Source organism: Bombina bombina, chromosome 10 (genome assembly GCF_027579735.1).
Source record: "Bombina bombina isolate aBomBom1 chromosome 10, aBomBom1.pri, whole genome shotgun sequence".
In the NCBI taxonomy this organism is placed as follows: domain Eukaryota; kingdom Metazoa; phylum Chordata; class Amphibia; order Anura; family Bombinatoridae; genus Bombina; species Bombina bombina.
The window spans coordinates 95,357,563-95,377,550 of record NC_069508.1 but is presented as its reverse complement, the minus strand read 5'-3'; the positions used below and the strand labels follow the sequence as shown (position 1 = coordinate 95,377,550).

The window sequence follows — 19,988 nt, the reverse complement described above, 5'->3', positions numbered from 1 at the left end:
GAATTGAGGCATTTTCACACCTCAGATATGTTTTCTTAAACCATTTTTGCTTTTGTTTTTATATATAATTATTATTTATCTAAAATCGATATGGCTATATACTTATCCCTTTACAATATTAGACTTGAGCATACTATTAATTATTACCAAGTATTCACCCCATTATTGAGATATATATGTTCATATACTAATCTGGTTCCCATAACTGATAACTACATTTCCCAGAAACCTTGGATATAACCGGATTTAATGAGTAATTCGGTACCGGAAGTGACGCGCATCCGCCAAACCCGAAGTGACGCGTCACCCGGAAGTGACTTAATATTTACGGAACCACACAAAGCATTCATTACACCTTTTTGGCAATTAACTTTATGCCAATATATACTATGTAGGTTTGTAATTACATGTCTGGGATATTCATTTTAAATGGGAATTGGTTAGTCCGGGTATGTCCGAAACCGGAAGTAACCTAAATGTTAAATATTACGGTTTCCATCTTGGTTAAGGGCACCAATTAATTTTTAATAGAAGCACCGGAAGTAACTTAAGTACTAAGTGTAACGGTCTCCATTTTGATTAAGGGCACCCACTAACTCTCAATGGTAAACATAAGGGCATATCTGAGGCGGGAAAATGCCTCAATTCTGATTGGCCAATATAGGCTATTTAAGCCAGACTATTACTAGCAGTTGACATCTTGAGAAAGGCCCAGCTTGGGCCGAAATGCGTCAATATAAACGATCCAAACAGTCACTGCTTGAGTCTAAACACAGGGTAAGCCTATTTCTAACTAAGCCTTTATTGCGTTTATCAATATTGCACTGTGTGATTTTTGTTTTCACAGGTACAAATATCACTGGCCTTCATATTTTTTCACTATTTTTTTTACTATTTTTGATTATTTTTAATTTTTTTTACTTTTTGGGGGGATTTTGGACAATCATTTTGGAACTTTGGACACAATTTAAAAGACTTTCCATATTAGGATCTCATTCGGACACACCGGACTCCTTTAGAGGACACCTATTAAGGATATCACTGTTCACAAGGACAATCACTTGGGACTATGATTTATCATTATTAATATAATATGTTTTAGTCACAGGTTTAATGGCCATTTCCTCATTTTTGAGAAGTGTGAGAAATTTACTCTTAGCCTCTGTTTTTATTTTTGCTTTTACTGTGTATAGGGTACCCTATTATTTATAAATGTTATAATAAATGTATTTTTAATCTTAATCTAAATTTTAATTTTTAACATACATAGATAGTTAAGCCTTTATCAGGCGCTCCCTTTCTTTTATATATATAACAATTTTCTTTGAGTTTTTAGGGATCTCATTTTGGGAGCTTGTATCTTCTAAATGTTGGCGCTGTATGTATCTTAATTTACCTTAAATGGTCCTTTAAGAAGAACAGACTCTCCAGTTCATAGAGTGAATATGATTATGTTTGCATTACATGAAAAACAGTTAAAGGGACATGTTATCCAAATAATGAAGCACTGGAAAGTGATGAAACATATCTGTAAAAAGCAGACTAGAAAATAAGGAAGATATTTTACCTCAACATTTCCTAAGTAGCCACACCCAATTGTAAAGGGACTTTAAGCATCCAATCAGGATGCTTGTCCTGGGACTTATAAGGAAGTGTGCATCTGTTATGTACGGACAGTAACTTTATTTCCCTCCTCAGTTTAGGAACGTTTATTATAAATTCTAACAAGATTAGGGTGAAATCCAAGAGATAACAGTAAAGCAAACAACTCAGCACCGAAAATGCCAAATGGTTGGGTTTTTTTTACAATGCAGATAACCGTAAAAAGGAGTTGCTGAAGGATAACTGCTTACAGAGCACTTACTGAAATTGAGGTAAAGATGCTCTTTTCTAAAATGAGATGTCCATGTGATTTTTCTAGTCAGATATTTACATATACGCTGCATCACTTTCAAGTTATTTAGCACATGGGTAACACGTCCCTTTAAAAGCAGGACAATACATAAAATCCATAAATACCTGTAAGAGATGCTGCTGACTTCTTATAGTCTCTTTACATCTCTGTATCTCCTCTTTCAGCTTTTCAAGTTCTTGTTCGTGATCTTCCCTCTTAATCATAGCATTGAGATCTGGAGATGCCACATGTACAAGAGAAGCTGCAAATAAATTTATTACGCACATGGGTCAGGTTGTCGGTCACAGCATTTAGCCAAAACATGAAATTATTCATAGATCTTTCAGCAGCACATTACCTTGGTTGTTTATTTAGCCTAAACATGAAATTCATATAGATCTTTCAGTAGCACATTACCTTGGTTGTCCGTTTAGCCTAAACATGAAATTATTCATATAGACCTTTCAGTAGCACATTACCTTGGTTGTCCATTTAGCCTAAACATGAAATTATTCATAGATCTTTCATAAGCACATTACCTTGGTTGTCCATTTAGCCTAAACATTAAATTATTCATAGATCTTTCAGTAGCACATTACCTTGGTTGTCCATTTAGCCTAAACATAAAATTATTCATATAGACCTTTCAGTAGCACATTACCTTGGTTGTCCATTTAGCCTAAACATGAAATTATTCATAGATCTTTCATAAGCACATTACCTTGGTTGTCCATTTAGCCTAAACATTAAATTATTCATAGATCTTTCAGTAGCACATTACCTTGGTTGTCCATTTAGCCTAAACATAAAATTATTCATATAGACCTTTAAGTAGCACATTACCTTGGTTGTCCAGTTTCTCCACATGGTTCTTTAATATTCGCCACTGCTGCCGGATGCTGTTAACAAGCTGTTCTCGAACTATCTCACAAGATAATTCTGTTAAATTCTCTTTACTGGAGTCTGCAACATCTTCATCAACGTCTGAAAAAACCTAAAATAAAAAAAAATAAAAAAATGTTTTAACACTAAATTTGTTTATTTTTTATTTTGTTTAAGAGGTACAGAATGTTACTACGCTACTCAGTGTGCAAGATATGAAATACTTTTTTCCTTTACTTGTGCACTGCAATTTCTTATTTATGCAGGACTAGTGGAACATGTTCAGTGTATAATTAAATAAGACAAAATACACACAAAAATTGTATATAAAGGAAACTGATACAAACGGATACCTAGATGCCAGGAGTGGACATCATCCTCAATGGATTAAAAATATACCGTTTGGTCAATTTCAAAGGATCAAACAAAATTGCTTGAAGATAACAGATTTTGAACAAGCGGCAACAACATTAAAAGAAAAATTTAATGAAAAAAACTTTGATCCAAAAAACACAGAAGAGGCCTACAGAAAAGTTGAAAAACTGGACAGGAAGTCTCTAGTAAAGCAAAACAGAAAACCAAAACCTCTAAACACAAAACATAATGATCCTCGTTACATCACCACATATAATAATGCAGCGACAAAAATAGAGAAGATCTTGAAAACTCACTGGCACATCCTAAAGGAAGATCCCATATTAGGGACACTCATATCCAACAAACCTACAATAACATACAGGAAAAATATAAGTTTGAAAAATATCCTAGCACCCACAAAACTTAAATCAAAAGCAAAGACAAATTTTACCAATACAAATCCAATAAACTTTTTTTCAAATGCGGCAGAAAGAATTGTGAGTGCTGCAAATATACAAACCACCAAAAACCAGAAAATAAATGGATCCGGAATGATAAAAAATGACAGATTCCTATACAAAGTTTTATGAACTGTAAATCTGACTGTGATATATAAAAATGGAATGTATTTGCAAAAATTTTACATTGGAAGAACTAAACGCACCCTTAAGACTAGACTTTTAGAACACATCAAGAATATTGAAGATGAGTCCTCAGAATATGGTTTAAGTATAGAAGAATATCATAACAAAAAAACAAAAGGTCTACACATAAAAGCTATCAAACAAATTCCATTAAGCTGGGGAAACGAAAGATTACTGCAATTAAGGAAGAGAGAGAAACATATTGGATACACCGTTTAAATAGTAGAGTTCCATATGGTCTAAATAAAGACATTGTTTTGGCAGGCTTTCTATAAATTACCCATTTATTAATCATCTAAAATAAGAATTACCCTTTTACTTATTTTTTCAAGTCACATATAGTCAACAATTCGTAAATTATTAATTATTAACTATCAAATTTCTTTCCCTTACATTTATTCATTTATAATTCACATTTTGTATTAAGGTGTGGTTTCCTTCTAATAACTTGATATGAAATAACCATTTTATTTCAAACCTATATGTATTAAAAAATACTAACAATTAAAATGATGGTTCTTTTTGTAGTTTTAAAATTTATGAATTATGATATAATATAAAAATAATAAACATATACAAATATATATAAAATTAATATTTAAATAATTGGCCCAAACTTATAAAAACTAAGGAAACTATAGAGGATAATTTGAGTGTAAATTCATGTGTGTATATTTACCTGTATTTTAAAATGTATATTATATACATAAATATTTATTATTATTATTATTATTATGTTTTAGGTCACTTAAATAATCACATTTATGACTGGTATTTTAGAAAATTTACAACATATTCAGTATATATTTTCTTTTTGGAAAAGTCTTTTTTCACAAATTATCAATAGGTTTGGAGTTTCTTACCGGTGTCTCACAACACTTACAACTTCCGGTCTCTTAGCACAAATAGGAGCTAAGGATGACACCGGATTACCCTCTGATGAAGTGGACTAGTGTTCCATGAAAAGCGTAAGGGATCGCGATACTTTGTGACGTCATTTCCAGTTTCAGCATCTCTCGTTCAACACATAGCGTTGTTAGCACGCTACTCTGTTTTACTGGACACTTCTCCCCTTACGGGGTTCAGATAAGTTGCTCCAATTCCTAGATTATTCTAAAACTTTCAATGGTTTCAATTGTTTTTGGCTCTTTTAGACCATTTATTGAATTGGTGCAAATCCTTTTTTTTTATAGGTTTTTTTATGCTGCAGCCATTTTTAAATTGTTCGTTTTAGCTACCCATAAATATTTATATTTTTTGAACAACTTCATTATCAATTAATTTATTTATCACACCATATATCCAAATGGATTAGCATCCTTATATATATATATATATATAACAGAATTTATGTTTACCTGATAAATTACTTTCTCCAACGGTGTGTCCGGTCCACGGCGTCATCCTTACTTGTGGGATATTCTCTTCCCCAACAGGAAATGGCAAAGAGCCCAGCAAAGCTGGTCACATGATCCCTCCTAGGCTCCGCCTACCCCAGTCATTCGACCGACGTTAAGGAGGAATATTTGCATAGGAGAAACCATATGGTACCGTGGTGACTGTAGTTAAAGAAAATAAATTATCAGACCTGATTAAAAAAACCAGGGCGGGCCGTGGACCGGACACACCGTTGGAGAAAGTAATTTATCAGGTAAACATAAATTCTGTTTTCTCCAACATAGGTGTGTCCGGTCCACGGCGTCATCCTTACTTGTGGGAACCAATACCAAAGCTTTAGGACACGGATGAAGGGAGGGAGCAAATCAGGTCACCTAAATGGAAGGCACCACGGCTTGCAAAACCTTTCTCCCAAAAATAGCCTCAGAAGAAGCAAAAGTATCAAACTTGTAAAATTTGGTAAAAGTGTGCAGTGAAGACCAAGTCGCTGCCCTACATATCTGATCAACAGAAGCCTCGTTCTTGAAGGCCCATGTGGAAGCCACAGCCCTAGTGGAATGAGCTGTGATTCTTTCGGGAGGCTGCCGTCCGGCAGTCTCGTAAGCCAATCTGATGATGCTTTTAATCCAAAAAGAGAGAGAGGTAGAAGTTGCTTTTTGACCTCTCCTTTTACCGGAATAAACAACAAACAAGGAAGATGTTTGTCTAAAATCCTTTGTAGCATCTAAATAGAATTTTAGAGCGCGAACAACATCCAAATTGTGCAACAAACGTTCCTTCTTTGAAACTGGTTTCGGACACAGAGAAGGTACGATAATCTCCTGGTTAATGTTTTTGTTAGAAACAACTTTTGGAAGAAAACCAGGTTTAGTATGTAAAACCACCTTATCTGCATGGAACACCAGATAAGGAGGAGAACACTGCAGAGCAGATAATTCTGAAACTCTTCTAGCAGAAGAAATTGCAACTAAAAACAAAACTTTCCAAGATAACAACTTAATATCAACGGAATGTAAGGGTTCAAACGGAACCCCCTGAAGAACTGAAAGAACTAAATTGAGACTCCAAGGAGGAGTCAAAGGTTTGTAAACAGGCTTAATTCTAACCAGAGCCTGAACAAAGGCTTGAACATCTGGCACAGCTGCCAGCTTTTTGTGAAGTAACACAGACAAGGCAGAAATCTGTCCCTTCAGGGAACTTGCAGATAATCCTTTTTCCAATCCTTCTTGAAGGAAGGATAGAATCTTAGGAATCTTAACCTTGTCCCAAGGGAATCCTTTAGATTCACACCAACAGATATATTTTTTCCAAATTTTGTGGTAAATCTTTCTAGTTACAGGCTTTCTGGCCTGAACAAGAGTATCGATAACAGAATCTGAGAACCCTCGCTTCGATAAGATCAAGCGTTCAATCTCCAAGCAGTCAGCTGGAGTGAAACCAGATTCAGATGTTCGAACGGACCCTGAACAAGAAGGTCTCGTCTCAAAAGGTAGCTTCCAAGGTGGAGCCGATGACATATTCACCAGATCTGCATACCAAGTCCTGCGTGGCCACGCAGGAGCTATCAAGATCACCGACGCCCTCTCCTGATTGATCCTGGCTACCAGCCTGGGGATGAGAGGAAACGGCGGGAACACATAAGCTAGTTTGAAGGTCCAAGGTGCTACTAGTGCATCCACTAGAGCCGCCTTGGGATCCCTGGATCTGGACCCGTAGCAAGGAACTTTGAAGTTCTGACGAGAGGCCATCAGATCCATGTCTGGAATGCCCCACAGCTGAGTGACTTGGGCAAAGATTTCCGGATGGAGTTCCCACTCCCCCGGATGCAATGTCTGACGACTCAGAAAATCCGCTTCCCAATTTTCCACTCCTGGGATGTGGATAGCAGACAGGTGGCAGGAGTGAGACTCCGCCCATAGAATGATTTTGGTCACTTCTTCCATCGCTAGGGAACCTTGATTGAATAATAAAAACTACAGTTAAACACTAAAAAACTCTAAGCCATCTCCGTGGAGATGTTGCCTGTACAACGGCAAAGAGAATGACTGGGGTAGGCGGAGCCTAGGAGGGATCATGTGACCAGCTTTGCTGGGCTCTTTGCCATTTCCTGTTGGGGAAGAGAATATCCCACAAGTAAGGATGACGCCGTGGACCGGACACACCTATGTTGGAGAAATATATATATATATATATATATATATATATATATATATTTTTTTTTTTTTTTTTAGATCACTGAGGTCACCCCACTCACTTTCATACTTTTTACGAGTTAGATGGTGCAAGAGGGACAGACCAATAATAAACTCAGTATCAGTTTCCAGTGGTAGTGAGCTCCTTTGGTATACCTATTACTCTTAGGTGTTCTCCCCTGTTTTTTCCAGCAGTTCTTTTCTTGCCTTCTATTACATAGATTATTTGATTATTTATTTAATATTTTTTTTAATTTTGTTTATATGGTATAATAAAGTATTTTATGTGTCATCAGAACCTGGTAACACTCATTTAATTTAAATAGTGAACTGAATGATCGATGTTCTTGGTCATACATTGCTCATATTCATATTTATCTTTAAAAGTATAGCTAATGGTTATCAAATCCTTTATCTAGTCCAAATATTGACATATCCTTGCTTAAGTTTTTGTAATATTGGTGTCTCTGATTTAATCTTTTTCCTATAAACCAACTAATATAATATAATAATATTTATTATAAATTAGAACCATTATTTGGAATAGAACCACTCAAATCACTCTACCTCCCACTGGTCACCTCTTGGCATTTAACTAGCGCAATTCCCTGCTCCTTTTTGCACATTTTGTTTAAACTTGGTCGGTCTTGTTAGTGGTACTTGACCCCAAGGAGAATATGCAGCTCTTTTAAGTGCTTTTTAATGACAAGGGTCAGCACTCTAAAATACATTTTCTCACTTCTCCAAGTATAATTAAATAACCCTAGGAACATGTCTAGATAATGCTTTTAAAGTGAATATCAATTCAGATGAATTGGTGCCCGGTTTTTAATAATCCTATTAAAAACAAGGGCACTTTAATTCATCAAAATTTACATTTTACTCGTTTTCTTCAAAAATTTACCTTTAAATCTTCACAGCCGCTCCAGCGATTCCCCCGGCCGTCGGAAGTCTCTTCATACGTCAGAAATGACGAATCCGGCTTCCTCCAGTCACGGCCTAAGGCAATGCCGTGATAGGAGGAAGCCAGATTCGTCATTTTGTACCCACGAAGAGGGCTTGCGATGGGTGGAGGAAGGGCTGCAGAAGCTGTCGGGATTAAAAGGTAAGCAATTAAAGAAAACAAGTGAAATGTAAATTTTGATGAATTAAAGTGCCCTTGTTTTTAATAGGATTATTAAAAACCGGGCACCGATTCATCTAAATTGACAGTCATACATAGTAACCTCAGAAATATAGTACAGTACTGTATTCTGAAAAGTAATAATTAAATAAATACAGCCTTATTTGCAATTTAAAACACAAAAAAACAAAGCAAAGACACAGACAGAGAAGATCGTAACTTACAGACCGGGAAAAATAGTAAATTTTGATAATTAAAATTAAAACGTTTGGATTTCAAAATAAGTTTGGATATTGGAATTCCGGATTTGGAGATATTACTTTTTTTCCTTTATGCGTAAAAGCAAAAATCCCTTAATAGATTTAAATTATTTACATAAAACTTCCTCCAAGTTAAGTGAAATTCAAATTAAAAAAATGGCATGTTATTTTTTAATTAGGGACATTAAAGTGATAGAAAATTCTCCCCTTTTTAAAAATTAGACCCAGACTGTTCGTGATATATTAGATGGAGATTAATTCATTAGTTATGATGAATATGCGGTATAACTTACTTTTTAATATAAACATTCAATTAAAAAAAAACAACAACTCTGCCCTAGTGGAATGAGCTTTAATAATTTTTATTGGAGGTTCAGTTCAAGGCTTACAAGTAATAAACGTCAAGACATCTTAGGAAATACAGAAATAAATGGTTACATGACTTCCATCATATACATAACAGGATAGGTATATATAACATGAATTTATGACTTTAGCATTCCATGTATAAAAAAAATCTTTGCCGTACAATCTGTATACCAACTACTTGTCCTATGAGGCCACTCTTGGACCTCTCAACTATATACATAATGGGTCGTTATAGTTGGTAAACTGCAACATAAAGAGACCACTCATGGGTCTCAAATGATGAACTTTTTTTTTATTTTTATATAGAATAGATAATATATAACAAACTCTTAGTAGTTGAAATAGATTATATTCTGCATATGCTAGTAGCAAGGAACTTGTATCAACTTAAGATGAACTGGTAGGTAAAATCTTCAACTATCACATGTAATAGGTAAACGGTTAGGTGTGGATTATAGGGAGCTGTAATCCTCTTTGTGAGGTAAAAACACCAAAGGATTTTGTTCAGGAGCGCTAAAAAAGCTATAAGGATAATATGGAGACTGATATACAATTCTAAACAAGTGGTTAATGATACAAATTTATTAATCGTTTAAAACAGAATGCGGGACATCTCCCTTAAAAGGTAATTAATAATATTGTTTCAGATAAAAAAAAATGGATACAAATAAAATAATATAGTAATATACTACGATGTTGATTGGTTTAAATCACCATGCTAAACAGTATTTCCACCTTTTTACCAATCTAGCAGCAGGTTAATAAAAAATATATACACTTAGCAATATTTCCACCTTAGATTGTGAGATAGACTCAGCATTAATGGTTACTGGAATTTTCCGGTGTGTAACAAAACTTAGGGAAATGCTGTTTTTGTTTTATACACAGTTCAATACAAATGTTGCTTTTCACTGACGTTGATTAAACATCTTAGATGAACACAGTCTTTTTGCAATATAATATCTTTATATCTTGCAATTCGAATAATATCAGTGATTGCGAGTACTCACTATAAGTTGCATATTTACGAAGGGGCTTAACGGATCTTCTGACACATTCAGTGTCTAATGATGCTTCGATCTGCCTTACTGGTATATTACTAGGCCTCTCTTTAGCCTTTGAGACTTGTACGATACAAGATTCACCGGGTGTTAGAAACCTAGAACACGCTCCTGCGTGTATGGGATTCCGGTGTCAAAACAGTCTTCCTTGGCTGGAAATATCTTTGGCCACTGTATGTTAGGTATTGGCTCCAGCAGCAGCTTCTTAAGGCAATCACTTGCGGTGCACGCTCCAGCGTACTTATAGGAACTCAGGCTCCGTACACAAACGGCCGTTTGTTATAACTATTCCCCTGTACTCATATGGGTCTGAGATTATGCAGGGGATAATAGAGTCGATGTCCAGTCCTTGAAGATTAATTTATAATGTCTACGCGTTTCGCCAGCAAGACGGATAATCCAATCGACATAGTATATTACTATATAATTTTATTTGTATCCATTTTTTATCTGAAACAATATTATTAATTACCTTTTAAGGGAGACGTCCCGCATTCTGTTTTAAATGATTAATAAATTGTATTATTAACCACTTGTGTAGAATTGTATATCAGTCTCCATATTATCCTTATAGCTTTTGTAGCGCTCCTGAACAAAATCCTTTGGTGTTTTTACATGTACTTTTTGGGTTAATCATAGGGAAGATTACCTGTGAGGGAGCTTAAGGTTATTATACTTGGCGCTTATCTTAGTATTTTTTTCATTAATCCTCTGTGTGAGGGACATGAACCTTTAGGAGCATAGATCAGTTTTTGCCACATCCAAACCGTATATTATAGGGTTATAGAAAACTTATATCCCCAGTAGATATCACACCTGCCATTTATAAATACTAGAGATCTATGTTCTCATATAAATATTAAATACTCTTGTGTATACGTTATATCTACAGATACCATACACACTCAATAGTTTTTGCCCATTAATGTTTAAGAAAGCTGGTATTGCTAAGCCTAGTATAGAAATGTAGGCATATACATAATTGTAAATCTTCAGTCTTGAGATATTTATAGATTAGGAAAGGACTGTACGTTCTCTATAGTGTGATCATTATTAAGTCCGGATTGCAAGTTTGGCTATATATTATACCATAGTCACTCCATGCTGTCCCGGCCGCAGACAGCACAAATAGTTTCATAAAATAAGTCAGTACTGCCAAACACTAAGCATGTAAGTACTATCTTGGAAACATATATAATATAAACCTAATGGTAGTAGCAATGTGCACTATAGTAAGAAACTTGTAACTGGAACAAGAGCCTATAGTATCTCAGTATCTATATTGAGTCAGGCTATACAAGTAAAGCTGTAGTGATTAGTTCAAAAGATGAGCACTTATCAAATAACACTACTAATGAGCACATATACTTATAAATACATTCTGCTTAGTAACATAAACCACTGGAAAGAGTCAAAAGAATGAACCCTAAAACTTATAACTCATGGGTTTTACACAAAGGGTTTAGTATACTGCATCATGGTTTAACATATGCAGCTTGGCTGTGGAATTGCTTGATGGTCAGTGCATAATTTGTATATGCCATCGAAATGACCTAAAACATGCTTAGTATCTTATACAAAGAGACCTTGTCTGAGGGGAAGGAAAAGAACAATATACATCTGGGTAGGAAACATTATGGAAGATTAGACCCCAACTAACATCAATTCAACATGTATTTGCAAAATGAAAAGGCAACAGAAACGTGGTTAAAACATAAATTATCATACTTATATGCGCTGAAGTCAATATAATTGTCTCTTCATTTATCATGTGAGCTCTCAGGCAACAGAAAACTAGGTTACCCCAGTCCAGATTTGGGAGGTAAGTCTGGCGTAGTAGGACAATCCTGACTTCTCATCTGACCTATGTCACTGTTCCTGAGAAGCACTCACTGGGGTATGTGCCAAAATGTTCTCCACTCGTTATCTCTCCGGTGACTGAAGAGAAGAGATTATAAGCATTAAGGGGTCTATAGCAAAAGAATAGCTGTCCTCCATGTTAGAGCAGGTAGATTAATTGAAGTGAGGCAGTCCCAGTGATGTGCCGTGTATGGTTTCCCTCCTCACACTCAACCCATACCGTGCCGATCAGCCCTTATCCTCCTAAATGCTATAGGAAAGTGGTGTACTGTCCGCGGCCCAGAGAGCGCAGATTGTCGGGAGCTAGGCTTAACCTGAGGAGCGGAAGCTGGCCCACTATCATTCCGTGTCACTGCTTCAAAAATGATAGTAACAGGGAGCAAGTATCAATGGTGTTGGCCCGTCATGGAGGACAGTGAGTCGGAGAGTCTTAGGATAGTGCCGTTAGACACTAATAACAATGGTCGGTCCTGCTTCCCCTCAGAGGCTCCATTAGCCAACCCATCAGCACTCATAGAAGCACATACCTCAGTTTTATTTGTAACAGCTGCCGCAAGATTATTCCGAACAGGCTGAGGCTGAGCTGGGGGCGCAAGTAGCTCCGTGCTATAGGTTTGATCTCCAGGGTTCCTAGGGCCAGCTAAAATAGGAGTGCAGGAAGGCAGTAATTTCCCATAATCCGGTATCACTGGGGTCTCTGTTACAGCCGGGGGGGTAGTCCTCTGATATGCCCTCTCGACCAGGTTGCGCTCTTGAACTCTTAGCGGGTGTTTAGATGGAGACTGAGATTGCTCGATCTGTGGCTGCCCGTTACAAAATAAAGCACATAGGTCTCTCTCCAAGCTTCTGAAATGGTCTCATAGAAGCCGGTGCATCTGAGCTTCCCATCTGTTGACCGCTTCCATGTGCTCACTGGGAGTTAGATATGTTAGCTGCAGAAAGTCCTTGAAGCCAGCTCTTTTTAACAAGCAGAGGTTAGAGATTGCAATCCAGTAGGGATTGCCTTACCCGGATAACCGGGGGAGGTGTTGAAGTCCCACGAGGAGGCTGCCGCCAGAGACCTCAACGGTCTAGATCAGCGCTCAAGGGTCATTAAGTCAGCAAATTTAAGATAGATCAGTTCAGTAGGTTATACTGCAGGTATATATAGTGTTTTTTCCTATAGATGCTGCAATTATCTGTATATAATCGGCGGATTGTACAGATTCTCTCCTAGAGCTCCTGATAATACGTCCTGGCATGGCCCCCGCCTAGACACGCCCCCCGGAATGAGCTTTAACTCTCTCAGGAGGCTGCTGTCCAGCAGTCTCATACGCCAAACGAATCAACCAGAGAGACAGAGTAGTAGAAGTGGCCTTCTGACCCTTACTCTTACCAGAAAAAACAACAAACAGGGCAGAAGATAGCCTAAAATCTTAAGTAGCTTGTAAATAAAATTTTAGAGCCCGCACAACATCCAAGTTATGCAAGAGACGTTCCTTTTGAGAAGAAGGATTAGGACAAAATGAAGGAACAACACTTTCCTGATTAATGTTTTGATCTGAAACCACCATAGGGAGAAAATCCATTTAGTTACGAAGAACCGCCTTGGCATGAAAAATAGTGGGTGGGGGAAATCACACTGCAGTGCTGAAAGCTCAGATACTCTGTGAGCGGAAGAAATGGCAAAAAGAAACAAAACTTTCCAGGATAACCGTTTTATATCAACAATGTCCATTGGCTAAAATACAGCCTGCTGCAAAACTTTGAGAACTAAATTAAGGCTCCAGGGGGAGCAACAGGTTTAAACACAGGTCTGATTCTAACCAGAGCCTGCACAAAGGCTTCAACATCTGGTAGATCTGCCAGACATTTGTGTAAAAGTATAGATAACGCAAAAATCTGACCCTTTTTAGAGTACTGACCGATAAATCCTTATCCAGACCATCTTGAAGAAAAGACAAAATCCAGGGAATCTTCACCGGGCTCCAGGAGAATCTCTTAGATGCACACCAATAAAGATATTTACGCCATATCTTATGGTAAATCTTATGAGTAACTGGTTTTCAAGCCTGAATTATAGTTTCTATGACCGCTTCAGAAAAAACACGTTTGGACAGAACAAGGCGTTCAATTTCCAAGCAGTTAGCTTCATTCCTCCATCCAAACCTAGATTCTCTGAAGAAGGTCTTTCCTCAGTGGTAACCTCCAAGCCCACTCTCCAGGATGAAAGGTCTGTCTGCTCAGAAAATCCGCTTTCCAGTTGTCCACTCCTTCATGGCTAAGGAACTCCAAGTCCCTCCCTGGTGGTCGATGTAAGCCACTAAAGTGATGTTGTCCGATTGGAATCTTATAAACCGGACCAACGACAGTTGAGGCCATGCTGATAGAGCACTGAAGATAGCTCTCAACTTCAAGATGTTTATGTGGAGAGAGAGCAATCTTCCCGAGACCACAGGCCCTGAGCCTTTAGAGGGCCCCAAACAGCTACCCAGCCTGACAGGCTGGTGTCCGCAGTCACAATTTCCCAAGAAGGTCTCAGAAAGCAAGTGCCCCAAGACAGATGTTCCTGCGACAGCCACCATGAGAGAGAGTCTCTTGCTAGAGGGTCCAGATTTATCCTCAGATAAATCTGAATGATCTCCTTTCCATTGACTGAGCAAACAAAGCTGCAGCGGTCGAAGATGGAACCGAGAAAAAAACGAATGATATCCATGGATGCCACCATCAGACCAATCACCTCCATGCATTGGGCCACAGATGGACAGAAGGCAGACTGGAGAGAAAGGCAGACTGGAGAGAAAGGCAGGAAGCAAGAATTTTGGACTCTGACCTCCGTCAGAAAAATCTTCATGGACAGGGAATCTATTATAGTTCACATAAAACACACCTTGGTTGATGGAACAACAGAACTTTTTCCCAAATTCACTTTCCACCCATGGGAATGAAGAAAAGACAACAGCATCTCTGTATGAGATTGGGCTAGTTGAAAAGATGACCCCTGAACCAAAATGTCTAGATATGGCGCCACAGCAATTCCCTGGGATCTGATCACAGCCATTAGCGCCCCCAAAATATTTGTGAATATTCTGGGAGCCGTGGCTAGACCAAAGAGCAACAAACTGGATGTGCTTGTCCAGAAATGCAAACCTCAGATACTGATGGTGTTCCCTGTGAATGGGAACATGAAGCTATGTGTCCTTTAGGTCTATGGTCAGCATAAACTGACCTTCCTGTACCAAAGGAAGAATGGAATGAATAGTTTCCATCTTGAAGGACCGAACCCTGAGGAATTTGTTGAGACACTTGATGTCTAAAATGGGCCGAAAAGTTCCCTCCTTTTTGGGAACCACAAATAGATTTGAATATACTCATAGACCCTGATCTGTTAGAGGGACAGGAACAATAACTCCCAGAGAGTATAGGTATTTTACACAGTTTAAGAAAGCCTCCTTTATTTGGTTTGAGGACAGTTGACAGGAGAAATCTGCCCCTTGGAGGGCAAGACTTAATATCCCAAGGATACAGGATGGGATTCATGTCCACCGTCCAAGGGTCTGGGACATCTCGTATCCAGACTTGACTAAAAAAGAGAAAGCCTGACCCCCACCAGATCCACACTGGAATCGGGGGCGGAACCTTCATGCTGATTTAGAGTCAGCAGAAGGCTTCTTGTTTTGTTTTCCCTTGTTCCGGGGCTGGTTGGATTTCCAAGAAGATCTGGGTTGATCTGGTTTGGAAGAGGAAGAGGACTTGGTCCCTTAAAGTTACGAAAGGAACAAAAATTAGAGGTCTGACAACATCTAGGTCTATTTTTCTTGTCCTGAGGTAGGAAAGATCCCTTTCCACCTGTAATCTCTGAAATGATCTCTGCTAGACCGGGTCCAAACAAAGTCTTTCCCTTGTAGGGTAAAGCCAAAAGCTTGGCCTTAGAACAAACATCAGCAGACCAAGATTTTAACCACAGAGCCCTGCGGGTTAGTACCGTGAAGCTAGACATCTTAGCTCACTGACGAATTATCTGCATATCGGCATCACAGATAAAAGTATTGTCCAATTTGAGAGCTTTGATCCGATCCTGGATCTCCTCTACTGTAGTTTCCTGTATAATGATATTAGACCATGCGTCACACCAATAAGATGCAGCTCCTGCAATCATAGCAATACTTGCTGCTGGTTGCCACTGTAGTCCTTGATGAACATACATCTTTTCTAAGTAAGCCTCTATCTTCTTGTCTATTGGGTCCTTAAAAGAGCAACTATCCTCTATAGGAATGTTAGTTCTCTTAGTAAGAGTTGAAATAGCTCATTCTACCTTAGGTACAGTACACCATGAGTCACGAATAGAGTCAGCAACAGGAAAAATCTTTTTAAAAACAGGGGAAGGGGAAAAAAGGACCCTCTGGCTTATCATCTCAGACATCTTCCTTGGACCAGGAACAACTTCCTCAGAAGATGGAGAATCATAAACACCATCCAGTTTAGAAGACTTGGTAGGGTTGGCAGCAAGAGTTGTCTAAAGTAGGTAGGACCTCCCTTCAATAGTGACCGGAGGTATTCCCGCTTAAAATCTAAAATTTACTTCTTCAGATTCTGAAGATTTTTCTGCTAAAGTGTCAGATCTCACCTTCAGAAGTTTTTTCCTCAGACAACTGAGCAATAATGGCTAATGCAGTTCTAGAGTCAGGAGCCTTAGTATCAGGCAAATGTTTCGATTTTCTCTTGTGCTTACCCAAGGGAGGGAAAGCAGATAAAGCCGCTGTTACTGCTTCAGACATCAACTTCTCACAACCTCCATTGACAGAGGCAAAGAGAATGACTGTGGGTTATGGGTAAGGTAGTTACATTTAACAGTTTTGCTGGGGTGCTCTTTGCCTCCTCCTGCTGGCCAGAAATTGAATATCCCACTAGTAATTGGAATGACGTTGTGGACTCTCCATGTCAAAGGATTTTTTTTTTTTTTAGCGTTTTGGTGGGGTATCACTGGTTATGTCGACTTGCATATTATTCTAAAAACTATTTCTTCTACAAAAGCCACAATACTTCAAAAGTACTATATTTTGTTGTATTATTACTTTATTTTAACAAAGGTATTACACTTACTGTGCCAAAGCTATCCTCTGCTTTCTCTTTGGTTTTCTGTTTTTTGGGTGAAAGGATTGAAATCATTTCTTTTTTCATTTGTTGAAGAACTTTTTTGAGTTCTGCATTCTCCAACATTAGCCGTTTATGCCGCTGCTCATAATCATTTAAGAGAACTCTATACATATCTTCTTCGTTCCTTGGGAGAAAATGGCCATTTATTAATGCATAGTAAAGTTCTGGAGCTGTAATATATATATATATATATATATATATATATATATATATATATATATATATATATATATATATATATATATATATATATATATATATATATATATATATATATATATATATATATATATATATATATATATATATATATATATATATATATATATATATATATATATATATATATATATATATATATATATATTTTTTATTTTTTTTTAAAAATAAGCAAGGGGATAAGACTTACTTTGCATCAGTCTTGCTTGTTCTCCAAGCAGATCTTTTTCCATCAGATCTTCCTACATAATTCAGCACATCAATAGCTATAAAAAATAAAAATCACAATATGAATTAATGCTCTTTGAACAGACCATACACTTTAAATATTTAAAAATTTAGCAAAACCACAAATATAAAAACACAGAACTTGGTACTAAGTTTTGACTTTCAACTGATACAAATTTCATCTCACGTTGCTCTAGTGGTAAACAAAAAAGAAATATATAATTTAGTGGGCCGCCCATCTGAGAAAACGGACGGGGGGCGTGGACTCTTATACAGATGAAAATGAAATTATCTGGTAAGCATAATTTATGTTTTCTTTCTTAATATAAGGAGAGTCCACGACTTCATTCCTTACAGTTGGGAAACTTATACCCAAGCTGTAAGACACTGAATGAAAACAGGAGGGACAAAAAGAGAGGCGGACCCTAACCTGAGGGCACCACAGCCTGCTAAACCTCTCCCCCCGAAGGCTGCTGCAGCAGAAGCAAAAACCTCAAAATCTAATCCAGAGGTCTAGTTCTTAAAGGCCCAAGAGGAAGCCACTGCTCTAGTAGAATGAGCCGTAATTCTCTGAACCAAGAGTCTGAAAACAGCGACAGTATGCCACCTATACGATCCAGCGCCAGATCGGGGACCACCCCTTCATGCCGACTTGGTCTCGGTGGGCTTCTTGCTCTGCTTGGATTTAATCTAGGATTGAGCCGGCTTCCAAGTACTCTTGGCTTGCTCGGGCTTAGAGGAGGACTGTTGTCGTTGGGATTTCTCAGAACGAAAATTAGAGCCTTGTCCCTTAGATGTGTTCTTTTTATCCTGCGGTAGGAAGGCACCCTTGCCCCCTGTAACCGTGGAGATAAGTCATATCCGCAGACCAGGATTTCAGCCAGAGCGCCCGATGGGTCTGCACTGAAAAAACAGAAATCTTAGCATTTAGGAGAATGCATGTTTGCATCAGATAAAAGAATCAGCAATTCTCAAGGAGGCGCACCAGTAGGCCTGAGCTCCAGCAACCGAGGCAACAGCCGCTGCCGGTTGAAACAAGTATCCTGAAACATTTTTCTGAGAAAAGTTTCCATCTTCTTATCTATCGGCTCTCTGAACGACGAACTATCCTCAAGTGGGATAGTAGTGCCCTTAGTCAGTGAGGAGATAGCATCATCCACCTTAGGGACGGAATCCCACAACTCCAATTGAGAGCCTGGGAATCATTTTTTAAAGGAAGACGAAGGGGAAAAGGAAGATCCAATTCTATCCCACTCGTTTGTAATAATGTTCGTCATTTGTACAGGTACAGGAAAAGTTAACGGCACTACCCTGTCCTCGTAAACTCTGTCTAATTTAGGGATCAACGGTTCATCAGGCAGCTTGGCCTCTGGAACCTCTAATGTAGACAGAACTTCCTTTAGAAGAAAACGTAAGTGTTCAATCTTAAATCTAAAGGCTGGTTCCTCTGCAGCAAGAGGCCTAGAGGTAGCAGACTCCGATCCAGAAAGTTCACCCTCTGAAGACTCAGAGTGTGACACATCCATGGATAATTGAAAAACAGATAAATCCGATAAATCACTTGATGACCCCTGGACAGGAGAGCTATGTTTAACCTTTCGGTTGCGCTTGGCAGGGCGAGGTAAAGCACTAAGAGCTGTTTTTAACTGTGCAGTAAAGTCTGATGGTAAAAGGCTCCCTCCAGATGGAGGATCAGGAGTGCTACGGGAAGCTGCATGTGATGAGGGAGATGACTGACGGGTATGCACCTTACGGGACGGCGAGTCCTCAAAGGTGGACGGCTCAGTGGTACTAAAGGGGTTAACCTTCTTAGACATAATAACTTTGTTGATGCATGTGGAACATAGTTGAGAGGGCAGGCATACCAAGGCCTCATCAGAATATAAACAGGTATTACTATTTGGAATAGAGGGAGTACCCTCAAGAATATCAAAATCCTCCATAGCTTGCGCTGACAGTAGGACACAGAATAAAAACGATCTTTTTATTTCTCACAAAAACGGCACCTTTATACTCCCAATGGCTGGGGCACTTACCACCTCCTAGACCCAGGCAAACAGAGAAAAAACTTCTTCTCCGACAGCTAGCTCAGTCATGAAAGAGGAAAACAGAATTTATGTTTACCTGATAAATTACTTTCTCCAACGGTGTGTCCGGTCCACGGCGTCATCCTTACTTGTGGGATATTCTCTTCCCCAACAGGAAATGGCAAAGAGCCCAGCAAAGCTGGTCACATAATCCCTCCTAGGCTCCGCCTACCCCAGTCATTCGACCGACGTTAAGGAGGAATATTTGCATAGGAGAAACCATATGGTACCGTGGTGACTGTAGTTAAAGAAAATAAATTATCAGACCTGATTAAAAA

The 19,988-nt window shown here is 38.2% G+C and overlaps 1 protein-coding gene across 1 annotated transcript in view; it reads right to left on the bottom strand.

Annotated features, from left to right (window-relative positions):
• The window catches only part of SSX2IP (SSX family member 2 interacting protein), a 117,446-nt gene that overhangs the window by 69,178 nt on the left and 28,280 nt on the right, over window positions 1-19,988 (bottom strand). The window contains exons 3-6 of the mRNA XM_053693161.1: window positions 17,586-17,661; window positions 17,123-17,300; window positions 2,738-2,888; window positions 2,020-2,156 (exon numbers count right to left, since the gene is read on the bottom strand). Coding sequence (XP_053549136.1) covers window positions 2,020-2,156; window positions 2,738-2,888; window positions 17,123-17,300; window positions 17,586-17,661 — 542 coding nt within the window. The remainder of the gene's footprint in view (window positions 1-2,019; window positions 2,157-2,737; window positions 2,889-17,122; window positions 17,301-17,585; window positions 17,662-19,988) is intronic.